At 44.7% G+C, this 14,382-nt stretch overlaps 1 protein-coding gene across 2 annotated transcripts in view; it reads left to right on the forward strand.

Annotated features, from left to right (window-relative positions):
• Positions 1–14,382, forward strand: part of scarf2 (scavenger receptor class F, member 2) — a 33,938-nt gene that overhangs the window by 1,751 nt on the left and 17,805 nt on the right. For both annotated transcript variants that reach the window (XM_015960558.3, XM_015960559.3), the window contains 8 exons: positions 1,082–1,140; positions 1,236–1,337; positions 3,988–4,507; positions 4,826–5,044; positions 10,858–10,986; positions 11,187–11,290; positions 12,309–12,423; positions 12,685–12,782. In XM_015960558.3, coding sequence (XP_015816044.3) covers positions 1,082–1,140; positions 1,236–1,337; positions 3,988–4,507; positions 4,826–5,044; positions 10,858–10,986; positions 11,187–11,290; positions 12,309–12,423; positions 12,685–12,782 — 1,346 coding nt within the window. The remainder of the gene's footprint in view (positions 1–1,081; positions 1,141–1,235; positions 1,338–3,987; positions 4,508–4,825; positions 5,045–10,857; positions 10,987–11,186; positions 11,291–12,308; positions 12,424–12,684; positions 12,783–14,382) is intronic.

Genomic DNA, 14,382 nt, shown 5'->3' on the forward strand with positions numbered 1-14,382 from the left:
TCAAAGTGATGGAAGCTTATCTAAAAAGCCACGCACTGCTACTTCCTGTGCATTAGAGAAAGTTACAGCATCCCAGAAGCTGCTCTTCAAATGATATATGTTTAGTGACATCAGAAGGATCTCTGTTGACGATTATGTCTTTCCCATTGTTGCTCTAAATGTTTGATGTTTGCACTCAACATTCATTTATGACGACCTCTCCACTCACTCCTTTTCCTGTTGCTTGTTATGGTTTTATCTCATCCCCTGAATCACATGAATTAGGACAGCATTTATCACAGCGTTGTCGTCGTGTTACTGACTCGGCTGCAGCTGGAAGGGAGACGTGGGATGTGATGTGCATGCTATCCTAATATGTTTGGCAAAGAGTTGCAGACGTAAAATACAAGTTGAGGTAAAAAAAAAAGAGCAGTCATGTGAAACGTTCAAAAAAGAAAAGAGAAATGACAAAGGGCTCCTGAAAATGGGACAACAAAACAAGTTGTTGTTTTTATTATCACAAATGATGAAAAACCATCCCGATATTATGACACGTCAAAGAGCAGAACGTGGATGGATGTATGATCTTAGACACGTGGCTGCTTTGTCAGGATAAAAAACAGTCCTCCTCCCTTTGAAAAAAAACACCATCTTCAAAGAATTTGGGGGAAGCTGACGTGTTGCAGGGGCCTAAAGAGGTCGCAGGCGTGAGAGGAAGAGGAGACACATCCGTCCTTTCCTGTCAGCCTGAAACTGTCTGCAAAAAATGACCATTAGGTATTCATGCTCTCTCCCCAGAGGCTGTGGAGAGCCGGAGAACATGATAAACTGCACACATTCAGAGGTTAAGCCCTTCAGAGCGCGTTTATCTCATGCAGTCCTGGAATTACCCAACACTGTCCCAAACAGCTGCCTCGTGCATGGTGCTTTGCGTGTCTTTGGAGATGTCAGCTGCATGATGGAGAGCTTGTGAAATCGAAGAGGCGTGATCTGGGTGTGGATGATGCCTCTTTGATATGCATTTGTTTTGTTTGTTTTTTCTCTTTTTTGCCCCAGCGCTCTCCATCTCTGCCCTCTCATTCTGTCTCGTAATGTTTTCCAGGTCATTGGGATGGCGTTGCTGCAGTGGATGGAGGCAGCAGGGGGATGAATGTGTGACACGTACGTGCAACAGTGCAAACGTTCATCACAAACGTGTCAAATGGCTCATTGTGTACCACAGACGGATAATTTGGCTTTTTGTTTTTTCACCTCAGCTCTCTGTGAAGGCAACTTCACCTGCAAGGAAAACGAGGTGTGTGTCAGGCCAAATGAATGCCGTTGCCGTCATGGTTACTTTGGAGCCAGCTGCGACACAAGTAGGTTTTCCTGTTCTTTCCACTCCTTTTAAACACAGAGGTTCCGTGTTTTCATTTTTCATGGCTCATGCTTGAAGACCGAGTAAATTGCACGTACATGGTAAAGGCCGTTTAGTCACTACTTTTAGTTGTGACAAGTTCAAGTGAGCGATTGGACCAGCAGTCCCGGCCCAATCGCTCCAGCGTCTATGGTGCCTAACGGATACTCGCTGTGCTGATGAACGTTTGATTTGTCTGCTAACTCTGAGCGAACAACGATGAATCGACTGGCCTTTAAATTCCAACCTCCCTATTATGTTTGTAATTGGCTTGATCTCACTGGAACCAGATATCTGTAAAATGAGATCCCTTGTTGCAGTTTATGCATCAATAAAGAAATGTTTGTAATCTTGTGGTGAAACTAAATGTGTGCAGAAGACAGAAAGCACGGTCAACATAAAACGTGTCTGATTTTATCGATGCTTTGTGTCATTTACATTCTATCGTGACAGCAATAACACCATTTAGGGTCATTTCTCATATTTATGCAATTAGCACTCAAAGCTGTGGTCCATAGCGTGATGTCATAACTCGTTCGCTGCCGGCCGTTTCCTGATCGCTAAAGCCCTCCGCTGACAGCGTTTCTCACTGTTTTTACAGTTTTTTTTAAGAGTGACAGAACGTTGCGTGCTAGGATGACGTCGACGCCAAAACAACAGAAACAAAGCGGAGACTCACCTCTTACATCGGGAAGAATCTGCGCGTTTCGAGCGTTATCCGTTCTTTCATAATCCGTTGTTGAACTGTGATCGGCAGAAGCTTTTCCGGTACGTGCCTCACTTTTTTTACAGCAGCGGCCCAAAACGATCTCCTAACACATGGATGCTCTGCTTCCTGATCACGCGACGTGTGACGTACGCGGATGAAGATCGGCATGTTTGTTCTCACGGTGCGGGGGCTCATTCCGATGCCCACACTGTAAAAAATGCAAATGGCGACTGTCGTCATTGGCAGTGAATGAGTTAATGAGCAGGTTCACTGAGAAGCCATTCTTTACTTTTTAGTTTTGATAACAATCAGTCTTTGTTTAACATGCAGGCTGAACATGAAAGTAGTCTCCTACCCCTATTTCCTGCATTAGCTTCTGATCACAAAGACATCAAACTCTGCCAGATCTACATCACACGTTCACTTTAAGTCTCTTTCTGGCACCATCTAGTGGCTGACAAGCATATCACACAAATGATTTCTTCTTGAGTTTTTTTAAGTTGGCGACTTCATGTTTCTAGTCTATTTATGTCTTCCTGTAGCAGACAAACAGCTAAAACACGTTGTTTTACAAGTATTATTCTCATGTCATGTTTTCATATATTTATAGACTTACTTGTCTTTGAAAAGTTCATCAGCTCTGCATCGGCCGAGGTATTCCTTAAATTTAAAGCACGTCAGCGGTAGTTTACCGCTATTGGTTAGTTCTGGTCAGTGCTCAGTTTCCTATTGCAAGGAGCTCTGCGGGGCAGGGGGCGTGCTCAGAAGAAAAAATTGACTTATTGCTTACATTATGTTACAGTACATGCTGAGATAATCACTTTTACGGATTTCTGAAAAATCGTACATCATTTCCGAAAGGGGAAAACTCCGGAAAGAGACTTTAACATTCATAGACTCACCCGTCTTGACTCATGATGGGGAAGGCTGTTGTTGTCTAAGTGTCCAGGAAACAGCAGAGAGCATCTCGGCTAGTAGAAGCTAACTGTTAGCATTAGCTACTCCACCACATGGCAGAACTCCTCCAGGCTTGAGTTATTTGTAGAGATAAAACATCAACGTTGCAAAGCAAACAGGGTCAGATGGAGCTGGCAATCCGCTGTGGCGGCTCTCCTGCTGTGCTGTTAGCTGACTTTATCAACTCGTTTAGCAAGTTCAGTCCTTTCTTTGGGAGATTCCCAAACCAGGTTACCCGGGTAAAACCCAAGACAGACTCAGTCAAAGCTTTGCAAAACGTTTCCATCACTGATTCTCTAATTTGCAACAAGATGGTTTTCTTAAGCAGTTCAGCCTTTGGTGGCCTCTTACGTACATGTTGACCCTGCCCAGTTACCTGTAGGAGTCTACCGATTCAATACTTTCTCCTTTAATCCTCGTTGGGGTACACATTGTTGTTGTATTACGTCAATAGGTTTAGCTCCAGGTGGAATTCCTCACAACAAGACACGCTTTTGTGGATACTTAAATCTATTGGTCAGCTGTCTAGGCTCGCATAAATTATTTGTTTCGCTCTGGAGGCCGGGTGAAGGACTTAGGAGTAAAATAAATTAAGAGTGATTACCCATTTTATATCATATAAAAATGTAATCATTTTTGGAGTTACTTTAACATGTTTAAGCTAAACTGCCATAGTTCTTGGAAACTATATCCTGTCCCTGAGGTCACAATCCTGCATGTTTTTTATGTTTCTCTGCTCCAACACAAGGGATGTGAGTGACTTTTATTAACTGGCTTTTGTAGATTTCAAGGGCATGCTCAACTTCAACCATCAGTCGGGTGTAAAACACGTAAAACCTCCAGCGTAGTTGGCCCTTGAGGGCCACTGGAGCTAACTGCTTTAGAACTTTGTATTTAAAGAGTGTTTTTTCTTTTTCCACTTCCTGTTTACTTTCTGTTTTAACAGAATGTCCTGCCCAGTACTGGGGCCCAGACTGCAAGGGAAAATGTAACTGCTATCCTAATGGCCAGTGTGACGACGTGAACGGGAAGTGTACCTGCAACCACAACCGCTGGGGAACTAACTGCGAGAAGGTTTGTCTTTGCCAAAAAGGCAAGTGTGACCAAGAAACAGGGAAGTGCATCTGTCACCCTGGAGTGTGGGGCCCGCAGTGTAACAACAACTGCTACTGCAGCGTCAACTCCGTTTGCGACGTGAACACGGGGCGATGTCTGTGCAATCCTGGCTGGACGGCGAGAAGCTGTGCAACCCAGTGCAACTGCAACAACTCCCCATGCGACCAGTACACAGGGCGCTGCCAGTGCCGGGAAAAGCTGTGGGGTCCACGGTGTGAGAGGTACTGCCAGTGCATCCACGGCAAGTGCAACCAGGCGGACGGCTCGTGTACCTGCACTCCAGGATACCGCGGGAAGTTCTGCAGGGAACCATGTCCTGCTGGATTCTACGGTCAAAACTGCAGGAACAAGTGAGCGACGTGTCTGATGTTCTGTTTCCTCATCTGATTTATGTTGTCGCACAGTTTTAGGGCCGTGATAGAACGTGCACTTAGCTATGTGCTGCAGCTGAGGACTGTTAAGACTGCTGAATAACACTTAATGGAACAAAATAAACTGAGATTTGGAAGCTGTTCTTCATGTCATCCATAATTATTGCACATAAAAGCCATTCAGATGAACTTATTTACCTTCCATAGCCTAGCTTATGCTCGATCAAAAAAGAAAAATACACTTTTGTCCAAAAGATTCATGTTAATTCCTTGTCTGGTTTCCTTGTTTTCTACCAGGTGTGGACACTGCAAAGGCCAGCAGCCTTGTAAGGTCACGGAAGGACACTGCATCACCTGTGAAAGAGGCTGGAATGGGACACGGTGTGATCAGCTTTGCTCTAAAGGCTTCTTTGGGGAAAAGTGCCAAGAAGTGTGTCCTGCGTGTAAGGACGGTTACCACTGCGACCCCATCCAAGGCAAATGTGCTCACTGTAACCCTGGCTGGATTGGAGACAGGTAAAGAAAAGTTGCAAACAAAATGTCTTGTTTGATAAGTACTTAGTACTCTTTTGAGGTATTTGAACTATGGTTGCAGCTGGACATGACCCTCTGGGCGGGTTCTCCACAGAGGCGGTTTTACCTTTAGGCATAGGTCGGCGGCCGCCCTAGCCCTGACCGCCGGCACCCCTCTGTTAATGCCACAATATTCTTATTACCAACCTGTGGCCGCAGACGGGATTGGACATGCTTCTCATTACATAATTCCTGAACCGTTCAAGATATCATTAAAATTCCAAAAGTTCTGAAAAGATTAAAAATGGGGCGTTTCGTGCATATACAATACATTACGGTATCCACCGGGATTCCCTGTCTTGAGCGCAACGAATCACAACAGATTCAGAGACGTGCTGAGTTTGTCATCCAAAATGCTCCATTTTATAACTTTTGAATGGCTGATCAGATTCAAAAGATCCCAATGGTTCCTAAAAGTACATAAAAGCAGCTTTCCAACGATCTATAGCATGAAGCAATCAGAGTTAGGGAACATATCGCTACGAGGGGAAATCCTGCTGTACAGCCTGATTGAAACGGAGCGCAGCGCTGCGGTGAAAGCGGATAACGGAACGGGGAAGCTAATTAGCATAAAAACCAGCATGAAATTATGGAAATGCCTCAAAGAAAATCAACACGATCTATTAGGTGTCCCAGAAGGCTTATATCTGAAGACAGTGACCCTGAAGAAGGACAGATCTCCGGTGAACCAGGATATGAATGTTTGTTCAGTCTTTATTTGTTTTTTTTCTATTTAAACAACCCTCAACTATTTGCTAATTGTAAGATTCAGCTTCATTCCAGCATTATTTATCTTTTTACCATAAATAATTATTTTTGATAAAACAAAAGTTTTTGGTATAGCAGCACGGTGTGCCAGAGAAGCACCCCATGGCAGTGTGAGGTGCGCTGGACTCTGCCTGCAGCTGGAGAGAAACTGCTTCAAGGTCTACCACATCAAATAAAAACGTCTGAAAGTTTACAAAAATAAATGGTTGTAAAAACTGCTAAAAAAGATACCAAGGTTCAAACTTTTTTAAGATTTGATGCATTTCAGTTCAAAGTTTAAATTGTTTGCTCAGTAATTTTGAAGTTCCTGTTCAGTAATAAATGTAAGAAATTCAAATCCGTTTTTTGATTTTTTCACTTTTAAGCTGATTTTTTAATGGCTTTAATAGAAATAAATTCTAAATACAAACCATACACTGAAAGCTGAGGTTGTTCTGAAAAAAGGAGAAGAGTTACACACACTTTGTACTTTTTATTACAATTTTACAGCCATAAGATTAAAAACATACCAGGCGGCCCTGTTATAATTATGGTCATAACAGGGTTATTAAGACGGCGATGCACAACCAGGAAGTGATTGGTAGTCATTCCACTCCAATCCAGATGGTGGCGGTAATGCAGCAAACTGTTGTTTGCCAAGTGCTATAAGACCACAAATAAGAAGAAGAAGAGAGGTGGGAGCGTTCGTAACAAACTCAAAGCGATAGTCAAAACATTAAGCATGACATGGAGTTATCCTAGTGGCTCCAATAAGAGAAAGAAGCAGCATGCTTCATAAAAGCTTTTATTTTCACTTCTGAAAGTGACGTCATTTTTTTATGTAAACATCAAAGGACGCAGAAAGGAAAGACAATGGAAAATGTTTAGAGGGAGGAAAACATCGAACAAAATGGAAAATAGAAAAAAATATAACTAAGGCTAAAGCACAGGAGCGCTGACAGGAAGAAGAAAGCAGAGCAAATATTGAAAGCGCTCAAAAGGAGAGAAATACAGGAAAAAAGAGGAGGACTAATAAAAAGGGAAAATAACTCGTGTCAGAAGAGGCGGCAGTTTCGCAAATCCAGTTAAAGGTAAGAGTGTCAAAAATTTTGTGTAAGGGGCCCCATGTCTGTGTTCGCCTTGGGCCCCATGTCTGTGTTCGCCTTGGGCCCCCAAATTGCTAAATCCGCCTGTGGTTCTCCAGTCATTGGAATGTTGTAGGTTCGATCCTGGCTCCCACCAGAGGATGCAGCTGTTGTGTCCTTGGGCAAGACACTTAACCTTAACCTGCTTTGCCTGGTGGGGGTGTTCGGAGGGACCGGCGGCGCCAGTGTTTGTCAGAACATTATTTTTAATTATTATTCCTGATTATAATCGGTCACTCTGAGTGTTTCAGCAGAGAATGTCTCTACTAGAAGCTAACCATTATCTGTAGCAGCTGCACCACACAGCAGAACTCCTCCAGGCTTGTGTTATTTGTGGAGATAAAACATCAATGTTGGAGAGAAAACAGAGTCAGTGGTGGAGTTTTGCTGCTGTTAGCCAGTCAGAAGCAAGATGTCCAAATATCAGGAAATAAGACTCCAGATTCTGTCGTCTGAAGCTACTTTCTCTTTCAGCTGAATTCTCTGTGCTGAAGCAGGCACACCAGAGCTCTTTTTCCCTCAGAGTACGACTCACGAGGCATCCATTCCTATAAGAGTTGAACTGAAACTCATTATTTTGCTGCGATGTGATTCACTTCTATTCAATTCAAGTTTATCTATAAAGCACCAAATCACGACAAGAGTCGTCTCAAGGCACTTCACATAATAAACATTCCAGTACAGGTCAGTGCTTTAAGCCAATCAGAAATAATGTTTCCTATATAAGGAACCCAGCAAATTGCATCAAGTCACTGACACAGGCGCACCAGAGCTTTGTTTCTCCTGAGAACAGGTTAAAAGGCATTCACCCCTTCTATAAACCACTGCAAATGTACTGATGAGTGAACCACACCTTTAAAATATCTAAAATAACAATTCTGGAACGGAAACCTTTCATTCATGGTGCTGGAAACCAAAATTTGATACCTATTTGGTACCGGTAGCCAGGTAGCGCTGTTCCTTCAGCTGCTGCACGCCACGTGACTGGGGGATGCTGCTCTCTGGAGGACTAAGAAAACGAGGAAAAACATCTACATTTTGTCTGTATTTTATGAAAATAGACAGCAACAGAGCAAAATGTAACATCCAAGATGAAATTTGTGTCACTAAATGGCATCAATATGTGAGCCAGAACATGCACTGTCTTTGTTGCTCTCTTCATTTTTATACGTGTGTTTATTTATTGATTTATTTTTTATTTTGGATTTAAACCTTTTTATTTCAGGTTTTCAGAGTAGATGTTTTAAATTTCTTGCACCAAAGGATAGATGTTTGTTTGCTGTATTTTGTTTTGTTAAAACTATTAAAATACCTTTCTTCTATTGAAAATAGACCTGGTTACCACAAACTAGATATAATTAAAGTGCTAGTATAGGAAAATAAAATCTAAATGCATCCAGCCTTACTTATTCAGAACTTCGTGGTGAGTTTACGGATCGGTGAAGAAGTTGCATGTGTTGTTGCAGCTTAGTTATGATGCAAGATGACAAATATTAAACCTTTTTGAATTTTTTGGTCCAGATTGGCCAATCACGTATTCATTTTGGGTGACTTAATTTAACACCCGTGTCTTTCTTATGCATTTCTGCGCAAAACATTCTTTAACGGATGGTGGGGGAGACCAGGCAGGCCCAAACGTATCGCAAGGGTCTGCTGGGAACGTCTGGCAGAGTCTCCTGTCAGAAGGAGCTTCAATTCCCACCTCCGACAGAACTTCCAAAATGTTCCGGGGGAGGCGGGGGACATTGAGTCTGAATGGACCCTGTTCCGTGCCTCCATGGTTGAGGTGGCCGACCGGAGCTGTGGTCGCAGGATCGTCGGTGTCTGTCGTGGTGGCAACCCCCGAACCCGCTAGTGGACACCGGCGGTTAGGGATGCTGTCAAGCTGAAGAAAGAGTCCGATCAGGTCTTTTTGGCCTGTGGGACTCCAGAGGCAGATGACGGGTACCGGCAGTCCAAGTGGAACGTGGCTCAGGTGGTCGCCGAGGCAAAATCCCTGGCATGGGAGGAGTTCTGTGAGACCATGGAGCAAGACTTCCGTACGGCTTCGATGAGATTCTGGTCCACCATCCGGCACCTCAGGGGCGGAAAGCAGTGTGCTACCAACACTATCTATAGTGGGGACGGTGTGCTGCTGACCTCTACTCAGGACGTTGTGGATTGGTGGGCAGAATACTTCGAAGACCTCCTCAATCCCACCGACACGTCTTCCAGTGAGGAAGCAGAGTCTGGGGACTTTGGGTTGGCCTCTCAAATCTCTGGTGCTGAGGTCACTGAGGTGGTTAAAAAGTTCCTCTGTGGCAAGGCTCCAGGGGTGGATGAGATCCGCTCGAAGTTCCTTAAGGCTCTGGATGTTGTGGGGCTGTGTTGGCTGACGCGGCTCATGGACATCGGGGGCAGTCCCACTGGACTGGCACACCGGGGTGGTGGTCCCCCTTATTTAAAAAGGGGTCCACAGGGTGTGTTCCAACTACAGGGGGATCACACTCCAGAGCCTTCCTGGTAAGGTCTATTCAGGGGTTCTGGAGAGGAGGGTCCATCGGATTGTTGAACCTCAGATTCAGGAGGAGCAATGTGGTTTTGGTCCTGGCCGTGGAACACTGGACCAGCTCTAGACCCTTAGGGGGATCCTGGAGGGTGCGTGGGAATTTGCCCAACCAGTCTACTTGTGTTTTGTGGATTTGGAGAAGGCGTTTGACCGCATCCCTCGGGGGGCCCTGTGGGGGGTACTCCGGGAGTATGGGGTACCAGGCCCTCTGATACGGGCTGTTAGGTCCCTGTATGACCGGTGTCAGAGCTTGGTCCGCATTGCCGGCAGTAAGTCGGGCTCGTTCCCAGTGAGAGTTGGACTCCGCCAAGGCTGCCCTTTGTCACCGATTCTGTTCACAACCTTTATGGACAGGATTTCTAGGAGCAGCCAAGGTGTGGAGGGCATTCGTTTTGGTGGCCTGAGGATCAGGTCTCTGCTTTGTGCAGATGATGTGGTCCTGTTGGCTTCATCAGAACGTGATCTTCAGCTTTCGCTGGAGCGGTTCGCAGCCGATTGTGAAGGAGCTGGGATGAGAATCAGCTCCTCTAAAGCTGAGACCATGGTCTTGAGTCAGAAAAGGGTAGAGTGCCTTCTCCGGGTCAGGGATGAGGTCCTGCCCCAAGTGGAGGAGTTTAAGTATCTCGGGGTCTTGTTCACGAGTGAGGGAAAGCTGGAGCGTGAGATCGATAGGTGGATTGGTGCTGCGTCTGCTGTGATGCGGGCGTTGTACCGGTCTGTCGTGGTGAAGAGAGAGCTGAGTCAGAAGGAGAAGCTCTCGATTTACCGGTCGATCTACGTTCCTACCCTCACCTATGGTCATGAGCTTTGGGTAGTGACCGAAAGAACGAGATCGCGGATACAAGCGGCCGAAATGAGTTTTCTCCGAAGAGTGGCTGGGCTCTCCCTTAGAGATAGGGTGAGAAGCTTGGTCATCCGGGAGGGGCTCGGAGTAGATCCGCTGCTCCTCCTCATTGAGAGGAGCCAGTTGAGGTGGCTCGGGCATCTGGTCAGGATGCCTCCTGGATGCCTCCCTGGTGAGTTTTTCCGGGCACGTCCAACCTGGAGGAGACCTAAAGGTAGACCCAGGACACGGTGGAGGGACTATGTCTCTCACCTGGCCAGGGAACGCCTTGGGATTCCCCCGGAGGAGCTGGCCCAAGTGGCTGGGGAGAGGGAAGTCTGGGCCTCTTGCCTTAGGCTACTGCCCCCGCGACCCGACTCCAGATAAGCGGATGAAAATGGGGCGATGGACATTCTTTAATGCAGTTCCGTTCAAGTCTCATGTTCCCAGGTCTGAAAGCAAAACTTTAGCTTTTTCTTTTTTCACGTGACAGGTGTGAGGTGCGCTGTCCCAACGGCACCTATGGAGAGAACTGCGAGAACAACTGCAGTCACTGTTTTAACGGCATCTGTCATGTTGTCACTGGAGAATGCCTTTGCGACCCGGGCTTCTATGGCATCTAGTAAGTCACGAGACCCATAAAGGAAAAGAAACTGCATGTTCATGCCCTCAGCTGTTTAAGCATACAGAGTGAAATGATTTGATAGTTTCACATTATGTTTGACTTTTTATGGCTTTAGGACTTCAGGTAGAAACATTATTTGTGTTACTTGGGTAAAAAAACATTAAGCGCTTTGCTTTTGTCTCTTTTCTCTGCTCAAGCTGCAATATGACTTGTCAGCCTGGTCAACATGGCGTCAACTGCAACCAAAGCTGCCCCTGTCATCACAAGAGCTGTGATCCTGTGTCTGGTGCCTGCCATCTCCGTAAGAAACTCCTTTTTTATGGCGTCCCTGTACTTTGGATGTAAAAACTGGTATTTTTCAAGGAAAGAAAAGTGCTCCGTACAAACTGAAGCACCTCAAATTCATGAATGACAGCAGTTGCGGTTGCGCCTGAAATGTCTAGCGGCTGGCTGTACATACTGTGGAACAACAAATGCTGCTATTCAGGTCAATGTGTCTGTTGGGAGACTCTGGGGCCCTGATAACATTTCCAGACCTAAACCGGTGTCCTTTTTACGGCTGTGTTTGTTGGCTTTAGTCCTGACCAGCCAGTGTGTGTGTGTGTGTGTGTGTGTGTGTGTGTGTGTGTGTGGGTGGGTGGGGGTGGGGGGGATGAGAAACTGGAAAGAAGAAGAGAGATTAGAAAACCTGAGGGTTTGTTTGGGATCGAAGCAGTAACACACACAGAGATGCCTGGGATTCTGGCCAGTGGTCGTGATGAATGGTGGCAGGTTGGTCAGTACTATTGCTGGACCTTGTCACTCTTGCATCACCGCCTCGCTTGAAAGTTGGTAATTACAGCAGCTGCCACACCCTAACTGCTCAGCACGATTTATGATGGTTACCCCTTAAATGAAGAATTTACTTCACTTCTAATTCCCATTTGTCCCTCCAAGCACAAAATATTGTGCATGATTAGGCAATGCAGTTTTTACTATATTATATCTGGGGTGTGTTCCACTTAGGAGAGGGAGGGGTGTTAATAAATCATCAAGGACTTATGATGATGATGGGAGTTTGGTGAAGAGGGGGTGAAAGGAGGAAGCTTATTGCAGGAAATTTACAATAAAACGGAAAGTGGTTTTCAGTCTTGGCTCAATCATTTTTTACAAAAGCCATCGCATAATAAAAATCATGTAATGGAGGGTTTCAACCCTAAAACTGTACAGAGATCCAGTTTTTAAAGCTAATTAAGGTTAAAAAAGGCAACTTTTTCTTTTAAAACTGGCATTCCCTGCAGAAGTGGCACACCCAGCACTCCCTGTATTTTATCTTTCAGAGCCCAACCAGCGGATGGGTGTGATCGCCGCTGGTTCCCTGGTCTCCTTTTTACTGATTGTCCTTCTTTCACTGCTGTTCTGCTGCTGCCTCTGTCAGCACAAAGACAACCCCAAGTGAGTGACAATTAACAATTAGGCAGATTTATTCTCTACAGGCATGGTGCCGTTTAATAAAACACCATGATGTGTAAGGGGTTTCTGCTGTGTGGTCAAAAATTCAGCTTCCTGTTTGGTTTCTTTTGTGGGTAAAAATAATAATAATAATAAAAACGTGTTGTAGACAGCCAAGTTTTAAATGCCTGTTTTAAATGGTTCATTTAGATTTCCATGCCATCATCCCCTTTTCAGCATTAACTAAGAAAACTCTCCCAACAGCAAAAAAGCCAAACGGATTTTGTGTGGACGATTCAGCAGAATCAGCACCAAACTTCCCCGTATTCCACTGAGGAGACAGAAACTGCCCAAAGTAGTCGGTAAGACCCAAAACTTCTCTGATATCTCACCACATCGCTTCCTGAAGCTTTAGCTAATGTGTTTGCTCTTATTTAGTATGTTACTGCATATAAAGTGTACTTTTTCTGCTTCTTTAACAGCTAAATAATAGCTATGGTGTAAAACTCTAATCCAGACCTACAATTTGACTTGTTTAGAGACAATGACGGCAATTAATGGCAGTTTGTGCACTCAGTGCAACCTTTGTCTGCTGCATAGATGAGGAACGGGGGTGAAGAGTGTATGGTGGCTGCCAGGCGAGGAGGGGATTTCATTTGAAAGGAATGCACTGGTTTCAGACCCCCCTTATTATTCTTGGCACTTTCAAATGCCATGTGTTCATATTATTACATCTCTAAACGTGGTGTTTTTTTCTTGACCCATTTCCATCATTCTCCTCTCCACGTTTTTTTTTTCTTGCACTGAGAAGGAGGCTATGTTATTAAATGTGGTTGTTGGGGGGCCTGTCTGGTGGTGAGTGACGTTCTATCAAAGGCAGCACTGTTTGGGTAGATGCTGCTGCTCCATGCGGAGGTCTCGTGGTGTGTGTGACAGGCCTGACTGTGACCGCAGTCTCTTTTTTGTTGTAGACAGAGGAGATGAGCTGATCTTTTAAACCCCACAGCAAACAGTTCATCGTGGTGGTTTGTTTCATATCTTTTATTCAGAATTCAAAAATCCTTTTATAGATTACAAACCTTAAGAATTTATTGTTCTTTACTAATACCGTAATTACATGAGAAATAAGTTTTTTGTCATTTTCAAACAAATTACTACACGCCATGCTGTGGCAACACTTTACACAACAAGAAAATGATATTGTAATGCGTTGCATATGTAGCGTTGTGGTTTTAGGCTCTTTTATGAAAGAGGAACCATGCTACGTATTAATTCGGAATATTAATTTTTAATAAACCAATAACCAAATTTTATATTGTTAAGAAGACTCAAAGGTTGTTTTCATCGATAAACTGACGATAATATCTGTGTGTCTGTGTTTCAGTTCAATGAACAAACAAGTTTGGGAATTAAAAGTTTTAATTCTTCAAACTAGACTAATGATTTTGAAATTGACAAACATGGGAATAACAATCAACATTGGCAACTTGTGGGACAATCGTTAACAGTTGATATGATCAAATAGACCTTGTGGTGAATTTATGAAGATTGAGAATGTTGTGACATGAATGCGTGTGTGAGTCTGATTTTGCTTCAGGAAGAAACAGGTGTCTGAGTGAAGTGATGGTTTGGATAAACTTAGGTCTTATCAGAGAACTGCATCAAACGCTAAACACCGTGCTCTGTCTCACCGAACTCTTGTGGACCCTCTTTCGGATCCGGGCCGTGGAGGATGGTGATGGTTCATCCAGATGACACCAGCGGCTGACAGGGGAGACGTAGGTGTCGAACGGAACCGGTCCAGAGTTGCCCTCGGTACACGTTGATGGTAAAGCGTTTTGTCGATGCGTTTTCTTAAGTTAATTCACTCAGAAATCAAAGACTCTGTATGAGCCTGCGTTAGAAGTTGCAATTCAGCTGTCCTGTCTGGCTTGGCAGGAACAGCGTGAGGGGGGGGGGGGG

The sequence above is a fragment of the Nothobranchius furzeri genome, chromosome 10, assembly GCF_043380555.1.
Source record: "Nothobranchius furzeri strain GRZ-AD chromosome 10, NfurGRZ-RIMD1, whole genome shotgun sequence".
Taxonomy (NCBI): Eukaryota; Metazoa; Chordata; class Actinopteri; order Cyprinodontiformes; family Nothobranchiidae; genus Nothobranchius; species Nothobranchius furzeri.